This window comes from Astyanax mexicanus, chromosome 21 (genome assembly GCF_023375975.1).
Source record: "Astyanax mexicanus isolate ESR-SI-001 chromosome 21, AstMex3_surface, whole genome shotgun sequence".
NCBI classification, from domain to species: Eukaryota; Metazoa; Chordata; class Actinopteri; order Characiformes; family Acestrorhamphidae; genus Astyanax; species Astyanax mexicanus.
The window spans coordinates 31,720,172-31,733,412 of record NC_064428.1 but is presented as its reverse complement, the minus strand read 5'-3'; the positions used below and the strand labels follow the sequence as shown (position 1 = coordinate 31,733,412).

General features: G+C 40.0%; 2 protein-coding genes across 5 annotated transcripts in view; one reads left to right on the top strand and one right to left on the bottom strand.

The window, feature by feature from the left end:
- Positions 1 to 13,241, bottom strand: part of tmem41ab (transmembrane protein 41ab) — a 519,270-nt gene that overhangs the window by 215,083 nt on the left and 290,946 nt on the right. The window lies entirely within an intron of this gene.
- dachc (dachshund c) overlaps positions 3,925 to 13,241 on the top strand; it is a 117,064-nt gene continuing 107,747 nt past the window's right edge. Inside the window, exon 1 of one of the 4 annotated variants that reach the window (XM_022674613.2) lies at positions 3,925 to 5,334. In XM_022674613.2, the coding sequence (XP_022530334.2) occupies positions 4,841 to 5,334 (494 nt within the window). In that variant the 5' untranslated portion in view covers positions 3,925 to 4,840. The remainder of the gene's footprint in view (positions 5,335 to 13,241) is intronic. The other 3 variants (XM_022674614.2, XM_022674615.2, XM_022674616.2) reach the window with 3 other exon arrangements.

Below are 13,241 nucleotides of genomic sequence, written 5' to 3'. Positions count from 1 at the left end.
TGTCTGCTACCATGGACAATTCCAGCCAGAAGCTGCCGGTCACATTCATTAACACCCACTGAACTGCACTGCGCTGTCCACTCTTAAGGGTAATGCCTTCTATGATGTTTTCTAGATTCTGTATCAGAGTCTGTTATACGTTTTTATTATATTTGCAGTGTCAGTTTTTTAATTGAAAATAAAAAAATATATATTTTTTATATTAAGTCACAAGATAAATAGAAAATATGGTGACATTTAAACTTGGATATGTCACTTTACCACCAGTTTATACCTTAGCAATCACCTAGCTACACCTTAGCAACTATCTAGAAACCATTTAGCATTACCATAGTAGACACCTTGTATGCTAAATCAATTACCCTGTAACACCTTAGCAACCATCTAGCCATCTGAAAATTATAGCAGGCATTTTGTATTTGCTAAACCTTAGCAGTCACTTAGCAATGACTTAGGAACACCCTGGCAACCACCTACCAACTGTTTAGCAACCACCACTTAGCAACCTTCTAGCAACTATTTAGCATCTCCATAGCATTTCCTTCTGGAAATGTCTATTTTTTTATTTAATTATGGAATTAAATTGAAAGAAAGTGACTTATTTCACCATAATATTGAACTGGTTCAGCACCTAAATGGTTCCTAGAGATATATTCACATACAGAAACAACAAACTGACTTGTGGACATTAAACTAAACACATTAAACACATTAGTAGTCTCCCAGATTTTGGTTGTTATTAGTTTCAAAAAAACAAAATACAGGGGTTTGGACAATGAAACTGAAACACCTGTTTTTAGACCACGATAATTTATTGTGGGGACGGACAGTTCTGGTGGAAACAGGAGAGTTGAGGTGCACATTGAATTCTGCCGTGATTTGGGTTCAGCCGTGGTTTTATGTTTTTTGGATACAATCCGGGTTAGCACCCGAACATCCCTTTCAGACGGCTTCCTCTTACAGCATCCACAGTTAATCCTGTTGGATGTGGTTGGTCCTTCTTGGTGGTATGCTGACATTACCCTGGATACCGTGGCTCTTGATGCATCACAAAGACTTGCTGTCTTGGTCACAGATGCTCCAGCAAGACGTGCACCAACAATTTGTCCTCTTTTGAACTCTGGTATGTCACCCATAATGTTGTGTGCATTGCAATATTTTGAGTAAAACTGTGCTCTTATCCTGCTAATTGAACCTTCACACTCTGCTCTTACTGGTGCAATAATGTGCAATTAATGAAGATTGGCCACCAGGCTGCTCCAATTTAGCCAGGATGAAACTTCCCACACTAAAATGATGACAGGTGTTTCAGTTTCATTGTCCAACCCCTGTAAAACCAAACACAATTAGGCCTCATATTAGACCATTTAATCAGGTGAAGAACCTTTTAAGCACTCAGATTCTCCTCTGACAGGCATTATTATGGCCTTTATTAAAAAAACCCTTCTAGAACCTCTTTATCTCAGAGCATGTGATTGACCCAGACTGATGTTGGGGGTCTTTATATGAGAGGGGGGGGGGTCAGTGGAAGAGGAAGAAGACGCTGTAAAGGGTTAAGTGGTCTATGATGAGGACGAATAGGTGCTCGTTCCAGTGCGAACCAGCTTCTGACATTTCACTTAGTACTTAATAGGCTCTCAATACTTAACATCTGTCCCAATAGGTGGCACTGTAATCTACTCTTCCATTTGTATATGTGTGTGTGTGTATGATAGTTGAGAAAAAGCCTATTTTTGCCTATTTCCCTTCATAAGAGTAATGTAATATGTTTTGTTTTCTGTAGTTTTCTGTAGCTCTTAATTTAAAAAAGCGCAGGCGTAACCCGAGCCGTCTGCAGCCGCGCCGTTCTCAAAGTTCATCAATTACGTCCCGATACTTCTGATGTCCATAAGGGGATGATGTATAATTGCCTTAATCATTTCTTATTCAAATTTTCACCATGCTTTCTAAAGCATATCAATTTTGTTAATACCATGTAATTAAAATATGTCAGTGCACTACAAGGCTGGAGATGTATTAATGACTGTGAAAATTGTTTTAATTAAATAGCCAATTATAGTAAAGCCCCAACCATGAGAATTGACATTTAAATGAGCTTTATTTAAATTGCTTTCAGTATTGTTTCATCAGAAGTTCTCACGCAGGGAATTAATCACTCCGCTGCAGTCTAGTCTGCCCGGCCATGACATGAAGAATTGAAGCAGAGCCGCGTTTCATTTCCCACGACCGCAACTTTAATACGCTTCAATTGGACCGACGTTCGGTCCGGTTCGGTCCGGAACGGTTTATTTGTGAGGAAATAAAAAAACACAGTAATAAACTCAAAATCAGTGCCCTGATTTCAGATAAAATGTACTTTATGTGCGGTAGGTGGTATAATTGGTCATGTGACCAGATCTATCAGATTTAGGAGTGCGTTTACATGCATTCAAAACATCTGCATTATACTATTATTATCTGATTATCAATTATATGATTATTAATTATCTGATTATTCAATTAGCTTGTAAACAGCATACTCATTGGATCAGATGATCATCAGATTTAGAGTCTAATAAATGAAGAGCTTTTACGATTTTGTAGTCTAAAACGCTGCCACTATGATCAGAAAAATGGTTCTGGTTCAAATCCAGGTCATGCAGCTTGCCATGAAGCACAACTGGCCTCTCTCTCTCTGGGTAGGTAGATAGCGCTCTTTCCTTTTCCCCTATCGCTCCAAAAGGGTGATATCGATCGGCACAAGGCTGCATCTGTGAGCTGATGTATCAGAAACTAATCATTTTCCTCTGTTACCGCTGTGATTCTACTATCATCAGAGGTGGTGGATGACTTCACCCTCCATGTATTGTGGCATCACCTGTGATGGGGGGAAATACAGCTAAGTAGCAGCTAAATGGGTGAAATAATTAGAAACAAACAAAAAAAGAGTTCAATTTTAGTTCAGTAATTGTATTTTAATTGTAGTCAGTGAGTGTGATTACATGCTCTCAAATTATCACCTATCCACCCTAGCAACACCCGAACAACACCTTACCACTTACAGTAGCAACACAATAGCAACCACCTGGAACACCATAACAGCACCCTAGCATCCACCTGACAACCACTCAGCAAAACACCATAGCAACCACTTTGGCAATCATCAGGCAACACCTTATAAATAATAAACAAGGAGCGTTAAAAAAGTTTCCAAGAATATGAATACACTTTAATTTTAATGACAATACTACAAAGGATCTATTCACTATAAAACTGAAAAAATAAAAAAATGTATATATATATATATATATATATATATATATATATATATATATATATATATATATATAATAATACAGTAATATATATACTGACATACTGGTACTAATGTTTTTACTAATTTTAAATCCATATATTTAAAAGCTATTTTTTTTTGTTTTAGTTTTAAAGTTATATTGGGGTGTATAGTCTCTCTGTAAGATATACTGAACTTTATTAGACAGGCTCACAAGACCTTAACTAGTTGCTTTAGAATAAGAAATTAATTTTAAATGATTTATTATTTAGGTCTGGAGTATATACAGTATAAACTCTGAAATAAATCATATAGAAATTATTGTACTTCTTGTTTTAAATGTATTTAGCTTTTTTATCCCAATGCTTCTGTTGTGTTTTCCAGCATTTAGACGCTGATTGGCTGTGGGAGTGAACGCACGTGCTCGAGCTGTAGCGCTTTATTGTTTTTCTTTTTCCACCTGTATTGCGGTAAACCACGCCTCCAACGCTGCGATTGGCTGACAGCACCCCGCCTCCTGCAGTGGGACTGGTTATTACTAGCCTATATCACGTCTTGCACCTGGATTGGCTGGTCGTGCACCGCCTCCTGCAATCTGATTTGGTGAGCATGGACTAATCTAGCACGTTGGGGGCGTGGTCTGTTCGACATGGGTGTGGTTACTTGTCTGTCCTTCTTCTTTGGCTCCTCCCCCTCAGCTTCAACGCGTGAGAGCACCAGCTCCATCCTCCTTCAGTTCTTCGCTCCCTCGCGCGTTGTCACTGTATCACGGCTTATTTGATCATTGATGGTGTGACTCTCGCGCTTCACTTTTTTCTTTTTTTCCTCTTTTGAATCCAAGAAAACACTTTTATTCCTTCGTTTCTTCTGTCTTTCTTTCGTTTCTACTCAAATCACTCTCTTTTTCGCTCGCTCGCGACGGTTAACTCTCGCGTTCACCTTTATCACCACTTCAGGGTTCGACCATTTTTACTTTTAATTTTTTTTAACTCTTTTCTTTGCTCTTTTTTTCGCTTATTATTTATTTCCTTTATCTTTACGCGTTTTAAGGCTACCGACATGCTTGCATGCTTCTCATATTTCATGCAATCATATCTACCAACACTTATTTACTACTTTTAGATTAAATCAATCTTTGCTGCATCTTTGCTTACTTTTTTTTATTTCAAAACTACTTTTACTCGCGCGCTCTGTTCTTTCGCTTCTCTGTACGTATCTACTTTTTTCACTCGTGCACAACTCTTTTCATATTTAACTACTTTTTTTACTTTCGCGCTTTTTTGTCTTATATCCTTCATTTTTTTTATTTTTCTTTACACGTATCATCCTTTCTTTTCACTAATTTCAAGCGAAATAATAAGCTCTGTAATCACTTCTTTCATATTTACTTATTTTTTAATCAAAAGGCGCAATTCTTTCGTTCCTTCTTTTTATACTCTTCTTTTCGTCCGCACGCGCGCGACTCATCTCATCTCATCTCTCGTAATCATCTCTACTGTCACCACCATCACCACCTAAAACCGCCTATATTATTATTGTAATTAATAATAATAATAAAATAACGCAATGGCCACTTCGGTTCCACTGCTGCCCTCGGCGCCTCCGGTCTCGGTCCCGAGCTCGGTTCCCACGCCGGCCACGCTCTCTCCGTCCTCCGTCCCGAGCCTGTTCCGCCCCGAGGCGCTGCTCCAGTCCGTCACCACGGTGGCGGTGAGCGCCAAGCCCGCGTACTGCACGCCCTCGCCGGTGGAGAACACGCCGCAGAACAACGAGTGCCGCATGGTGGAGGTGCGCGGCGCCAAGCTCGCCTCGTTCACCGTCAGCGGCCGCGAGCTCATCTGCCTGCCCCAGGCCTTCGAGCTCTTCCTTAAGCACCTGGTGGGCGGACTGCACACCGTCTACACCAAGCTGAAGAGGCTCGAGATCACGCCGGTGGTCTGCAACGTGGAGCAGGTGCGCGTGCTGCGCGGGCTCGGCGCCATCCAGCCCGGGGTGAACCGCTGCAAACTCATCTCCAAGAAGGACTTCGAGACCCTCTACAACGACTGCACCAACGCCAGGTAACGTTACACCACCACCACAACACCAGCTGCTGCTGCTGCTGCGCTCTGGAGCTGTTATACTGGGTTTACTGTGTTTACTGGGTAAACTGGTGCAATTTCTGTTGTTCTAACTTTTTTTTAAGAGAGAGAGAGAGATTATGCATGTATAATAATAATTAGCGTAGCCTGTCAGATGTTTTTTTAATAAATATAAAGTTTGAGAGTGCATGTAAGACATTTAGAAAGTGCAAAAGTTCATTTGACATATCAGTAAAGCAGACTGAATCGAACTGAATTGAGGATATAAGAAATATGTAAGAAGTGAGAGAGAGAGGGAGAGAAAGAGAGGGAGAGATTTGTAGAGAAAGTGAGAGATAAATGAAATATTACAGGGACACTCAAAGAGAGAGCTAACAAGGGAAGTGACAGAGACAGAGACAAACACAAAAAGTAGAGGGAATTTATAAGAAGTGAGAGAGAGATAGAGATAAAGAGAAAGAGAGAGAGAGACTTATAAAAAGATAAAGAGTGAGAGAAAGAGAGAGAGAGAGATTTGTGTATTTTCGAGGGACACACAAAGAAAGATAAAAGAAAGACAGGTATAAGATAGAAGAAATACAGGTATAATATAGAAAAAAGACAGGTATAAGATAGAAGAAAGACAGATATAAAGGGACACATACGAGAGAGAATTAGTCACTCACAAAAAGAAGAGAGAGAGATAGCTTTATAGGGGGACATATAAAAAAGGGAGATAAAAAGGGACAGTCACAAAGAAAGAGAGAGACAGAAATTTGTGTATTTTTGTTTGTGGTTATGGTTCATGTTGAATCCAGATTGTGCACTTAGTGTGGGCAAGAAAGCAGAGAGAGAGAGAGAGAGAGATAAACATAAAAAAGTGATAGAGGGACACCCAAGAAGAAGATAAAAAGGAAAGTACATAAGCACAGCGAGACAAACACGTAAAAATAAAGAGAGATAGATAAAGAGGGACACCCACAAATAGAATGTAAGCTAGCAAGAACACACATAAAGAGAGATAGAAGAACAAGAGGGATAAAGGGACACTTGTAGGAGAGAGAGATAGACAGACACTCACAAATAAAAAAGATAGAGGGATACTAATAAAGAGAGAGATTGTTAGATTGTTAGAGGGATATTTAAAAAGGGAGATAAAGAGGGACAGCCATAAAGAGAGAGATAGATATAAAGTGAGAGATAAATGAAATGATAGAGGGACAATTAAAGAGAGAGATAAAAGGGAAGACTATTGACACAGACAAACACATAAAAATAAAGAGATATAGATAGAGTGACTCTCATGAACAGAAAGAAAGCCACAGGGACAATCATAAAGAAGAAGAAAGAGAGGTACTCTTTCTAGAGGGACACTTATATGAGAGAAAGATAGACAAACACTCACAAATAGAGAGATAGAGGGAGAGCAAAGAGAAAGACAGAGATTTGTAGAGAAAGAGTGAGATAAAAAGGGGAGTATATGGACACAGGGACACTCACAAATGGAGAGATAGAATGAAAAAAGGGTATAGAGGGACACATATAGGAGATAGAGATATACAGACAATCACAAATAGAGAGATAGAGGGACAATGAAGATAGATAGATTGATAGAAGGACATTTATAAAGCGAGAGAGAGAGAGTTATTTTTGTTTGTGTTTATGCTTCATGTTGGGTCCAGATTGTGCACTTTACGTGGGCGAGAGAGCAGAGAAAGAAAGAGAGAGAGAGGGAAAGAGAGGGGGGGAGTGAGAGATAAAGAAACATAAAAAGTGATAGAGGGACACTTAGGAGAGAGATAAAAAGGCAAGTATTTGGACACAGAGAGACAAACACATAAAAATAAAGAGAGATAGAGACAGAGGGACACCCAAAAATAGAAAGAAAGCTAACAGGACACTCATGAAGAGAGATAGAGATATAGGGAGTCAATGATAGACAAAGGAGGGATAGAGGGATACTCAAAGAGAGAAGTATAGAAGGACACTTATAAAGAGAGATAGAAGGACACAGAGACAGACATAGAGGGATAATCATAAAGAGAGATCATAGAATCATACAAGGACACTTATGAAGAGAGATAGAGGGACACACATAGACAGAGAGAAAGATTAGAGAGACACTTGTAAAGAGAGAGAGTGAGAGATGTATAAAAAGCAAGAGATAAATAGAGAGATACTAATAAAGAAAGAGAGACAGAGGGGTGTTCAAAAAATATAGTGGCCACTCAATGAGAGAATGAAAGATAGAGTGATACTCATTGAGTGGGACAATAATAGAGAGAGAGAGAGAGTTAAATAGAGAGACACCCATTAAGAGAGAGTAAGAGATACTCAGAGAGACATTTATAAAAAGAGAGAGATAAATAGAGGAAGAGACACTTATCAAGAAAAAGAGAGATAGAGGGATGTTCAGAGAGATGTTGTGGGATACTCATAAGAAAGAAGAATAAACAGACAACCAAAAAGAGAGGAAGAATGACCCTTGCGAAGAGAGGAAGAGAGAAAGAGAGAAAAACCCTCATAAAGACAGAGAAATAATTAGAGGGACACTCAAAGAGAAAGAGATCTAGAAAGAAACTCATAAACAGAAAGAAAGAGTGGAGAATGAGTTGTTTTTAATTGAAGCTTTTATGTTAAGATGATTAAACTTGTGCACTCTGTAAGAGAAAGAGAGGATAGAAGTAGAATTTGAAATAGAAACATTGGTTATCTATACTTTACTGTAGTTATTATTTTTTAAGACAATTTTTTACTTCTTCTTCTTACTTTTTTCACACAATTATCTGAACTTTCTTCTCCTTACATTTTAAAAACAGCCTCGTTTCTCCTGTTTCATTTCAGCTCGTTTTCATTCCAACTTCTTATCATATCAATAAAACTATCCTATCCAGATAAATCTCTCCATCCAGAGAGAGTGAATCTGATTGTGATTGGATGTAGAGAAGTAGAAACATATACCATTCCGACTCCCTATTGGTTTATACGCCCCCCCCCCCCCCCCACTCCAGCAAGAACATAGCAGACGTATGTAGTCTAGTATGAAGATGATCCGTGCAGAGACTCAAGAGAACTCCAGACAAACTCCAGTCCAACTAATCTTCTTTAATATATTTACATTTTACAAAGTAAAATCATTTTCAATGGGAATATATGCAGCTGAAACCTTAATAACCCCCCCCCCCCCTATTTTATATTAGTTTTACTTTTATACTTAAAAAGAAATATATATTTTTTTTCTCCCATTTTCTCCCCAATTTAAACAGCCAATTTCCCAACCCACTCACTAGGACTTCACTAGTGGTGCCCCAACACCAGGACGGTGAAGACTAGCACACACCTCCTCTGATACATGTGAAGTCATACTTCGCCTCTTTTTGAACTGCTGTTGCTAATGCAGTTATGACGAGTAGCATCACAGCGCGCTCGGAGGAAAGCTCATCATACATCAGGTCACAGTTGCCTTGTGCTGATCCACATCACCCTTTGAAGTGATGAGGGGAAAGAGCGCCATCTACCCACCCAGAGAGGGCAAAGCCAATTGTCAGGGCTCCGGCGGCTGATGACAAGCTGCATCGTAGTTTACTTTTATACTTTTTATAGTTTTAAAACCAGTACTTTTACACTTTTACTTGAGAAGTACAAAGCTTGAGTTGATACTATAACTTCTACAGAAGTTATAGTACATTGTGCCATATCACCCCCCCCCCCCCCCCCGAATTATTTTTTTTACTAGTTGTAGCAAAAGAAAAAATCACACTTTTCTAATTTCCCATTATATATCTACTAGAGATCATGGCATTCTAGATCAAGATAAAATTCTTGTGTTTTTTTTTTATCTCAGTTAGGGGTGTGCCATATTATATTATATGCAGTAATACAATTGAATATTCATCTTGTTGCAGTAGTGTATTGTTGAAATTATTTTTTTTGATTCAGCGTTTTGTCATATCGCCAAGAGTATCGTATCGCGAAAATACCATGAAATATTGTGATATTATTTTAGGACCATATCGTCCACCCCTAGCGGCATCAAATGTCTATATTGATATTGAAACATAGGCTCTCTAAACTTGCTAAAAAGTCACGTTTGCATGGATTTTAATGGGTTAACGACACGTAATAATGAGCTCATGGTCAGATTTCCCAGCATGGAGCTGCTGGGCTGTTGTTCTCCTGTCTGCACGTCTGATCAGACGAGACTGTGTACTTTATGATGATGATGACACGGTTACTCAGCGTCCGTGAGATCAGCGCTGTTGATCAGCTGCTGCGTCCAAACACTTTTCTTCTTTTTGCTCCCCTCCCCTCACAGTGTGGGACTATACTGGTTCACGCACATCTATCACACAGCACTGTTGAAGGAAAGGCTTTCAAATAAACCAGAGTGCTAGACCTGGGTAATATCTGCAGATATAATAGATATAACACACACTTTATTGACAAAAGTATTGGGACACCTTCTTGTTCATTCATCTCGATTCTTCAGAAATCGAGGCTATTACAAAAAGTTCTTCTTGTTTATGTTGGATAGTGATTGTCTGTACTGTCCAGAAAATTGCTGTGAGGATTTGACTGCATTTAGCCTCAAAATCAAGTGTTAGAGAGGTCAGGATGTTGGACGATGACCGCCCATACCTTTATGTACAGCTCTTATCATCTAAAAATTATGAATTTCTTTGATTTTACTAAATCGAAAACCTCTGGAATATAATCAAGAGGAAGATGGATGATCACAAGCCATCAAACCAAACTGAACTGCCTGAATTTTTACACCAGGAGTGAGTAGCATGAAGTTATCCAAAAGCAGTGTGTAAGACTGGTGGAGGAGAACATGATGGCAAGATGCATGAAAACTGTAATTAAAAACCTGTGAGGATTTAGCTCTTTATACTGTACATGGGATCACTGGCTAAAATTATCACTTTATATTAGAGCACTGCTGCATTGCTGTGAGGATTTGATTGCATTCAACCAAGAGAACGTTTGGTAGATGACGTTCCTTACCAGTATGGTATTGGATGGAGCTCCATCACTCCAGAGAACACAGTTCTTCTACTCTTCTACAGCTTTATACCCCTTTAGCTGACTCTTTTGGGCATTGGGCACATTACTGTGTGTGTATGTGTCCATGTGAAGGTGCTCTGGAGCTCTGGAGCAGCATAAAATTATCCAAAAGCAGTGTGTAAGACTGGTGGAGGAGAACATGATGCCAAGATGCATGAAAACTGTGATTAAAAACCAGGGTTATTCCACCAAATATTGATTTCTGAATGTTGGAACATTGCTGTGAGGATTTAGCTCTTTATAATGATCACTTTATATTAGAGCGCTGCTGCATTGCTGTGAGGATTTGATTGCATACAACCAAGAGAGCGTTTGGTAGATCACGATCCTTACCGGTATGGGATTGGATGGAGCTCCATCACTCCAGAGAACACAGTTCTTCTACTCTTCTACAGCTTTATACCCCTCTAGCTGACTCTTTTGGGCATTGGGTACATAACTGTGTTTGGGTGTGTATGTGTCCATGTGAAGGTGCTCTGGAGTGTTTCTGATCTTTTAAACAGTGCTTTTTTTCTAAAGAGATTATAAAAGCTGTGTGTATATGTGTGTGTGTGTGTGTTTAATACGTGTCGTCCTCAAGCTGTGTGTTTCTTAAAGTCCGGTAACTTCCGCTACTGGGCTCAGTGTGTGAACAGCGCAGGATAAAACACTCTGTCTAATACAGTCACCAGCGCAAATTGATTCTCCGCAGAAATTAATTAATTTTTCATAACGCCCTGAGCTGCCGTTTAAAAAGGGCTCTCTCTCTCTCTCTCCCTTTCTCTCTTTCTCTCTGCCTGATTTCCTCCTCTCTTTTTCCCCTCTTATCCCTTTCTCTGTTGAATTATGGCCCTAATCGTATTAATCCCTCTCGCCCCGAGGATGAAAAGATAATTTTACGAATGCGTTTGGAAATGTGTATCACTGCCTCATGATTAAATTATGCAAACCAGCTCGTGTTCACGGGCCCCCGGATGCCTAATGAGGATTGATAGAGACCAAACCAGCAGCAATCGTGACTGGTTCATCCTCATTCACTGGTGCTGTCACTTAACAGTCGTAACCATGCAAGTGCAAGATTATGTGGGCAAAAGTATTGGGACACCTGTGTGTTGTTTCATTGTTTTATTGTTTCATTGTTTCTTATGAAATCAGAGGGATCTTGACTACACTAATCTTTCTACTAGATTAGTGTAGTTGCTGGAGCATTGCTGTGAGGATTTGTTTGCATTCATGCCAGGATGTAGAATAGAGTTCCATTAGTGGTATCAATGCTGGGGGGCTTACACCCCCTGCCTGGGCCTGACATGAGGCACTGTACCAATAGGATCATGTACAGTATTTACAGGACACAAAGAAAAAGTTTATAATTTTCAACATTACATATAAACACTTAGAACGCACCTATATATATATATATTAGTAAATAGAATAGATCATTCATATCCCTTACTAGACTACTTGGGGAACTATATAGACAGCAAAAAAATCTATATATACTAGTGCATCTCAAAAAAATTTAATATCATTCAAAAAAGTTACTTAATTTCATTAATTCAGTTAAAAATGTGAAATTTATTGTCACGTCTGGTGCTGTTAGCTCCTCTGTCCCTTCCACACCCAGCTCTAACGGAGGTTCTCAGGTTAACAACTACACTACCCAGAATGCACCACCCGCTGACATCACGCACTCACCTGATCACGTGACACCTCACCTGCTTCCACCAGGAAGCCCCGAATACTGATTACTGGCACTATAAAGGTGCACGCCAAACAGACTTCATCGCCGCGTATTGTAGGTTATCCTCGTACAAAGCGTTACTTATCTCTTGTCTCAGTTTTCTTTGTGTATGACCTTGCTTTTTTGTTTCTCGACGCCGATTTTTGCCTCTGCCTTTGATATTGGATTGTTTGTGTATGACCTGGACTGTGCTTTCACCACCGCCTCTTGGATTATCTATGATACTGGATTGCTTGTGTATGAACTCTGGACTGTCTCTCGTTTATGGTATGGTTTTGTCTTCATTGCTCTGTCTACTGGTGATCACCCTTGTTTTTGTATCGACCCTGATTTCATCTGTTTATTATCATAATAAACACATTTTGTTTTTATCAGTATCTGCGCTTGTCTGCTATTCTGTTCTGACCATGACTAAACTAAATCAGATAGCAGATACTGAGGCTATTAGATCTGGTTTAGCCAACCAGGGGAGGCTACTCGGTCAGCACCAGCAAACGCTCGCTGGTGTGACCCAAGCTGTTTCTGAGCTAGCCCGCCAGCAAACCACGCAGCAGCAACAACTAGCTGAGCTGCTAGCTCACCTCAGAGGCGTAACTGAGCCTAGCCCTAGCCCGTTAGCTGCCCCCAGTATGCCCAACGCTAACTCTTCTGTGCCTGGATTTTCTGTCTCTAAACCGGAGTTGTTTGATGGGGATCCGGAAAAATGCAGCGGTTTTCTTTTACAATGCTCCGTGTTTTTCAGTAATTCACCGCCTACAACCGATAAAGCTAAGATCGGTTTCATTATCTCACGGCTTTCTGGTAAGGCACTCGAGTGGGCTACAGCTATTTGGGAAGACCTTTCTGGGGCTAGTTACACTGACTTTTTGGCTACTTTCCGCTCAGTTTTTGATCATTCGCGTTATGGACAGTCTAATGGAGAACTTTTGCTGGCTCTTAAGCAAGGTCAGAAGCCGGTGGCTTCCTACGCTCTGGAGTTTCGCACTCTCGCGGCTGGTAGTGGGTGGAATAACGCTGCGTTGATCAACGTGTTTAGATGCGGACTTAATCCAGATATACAGAGGGAATTAGCCTGCAGAGATGATTCCCTGACCCTGGATCAGCTCATTTCACTGTCGAT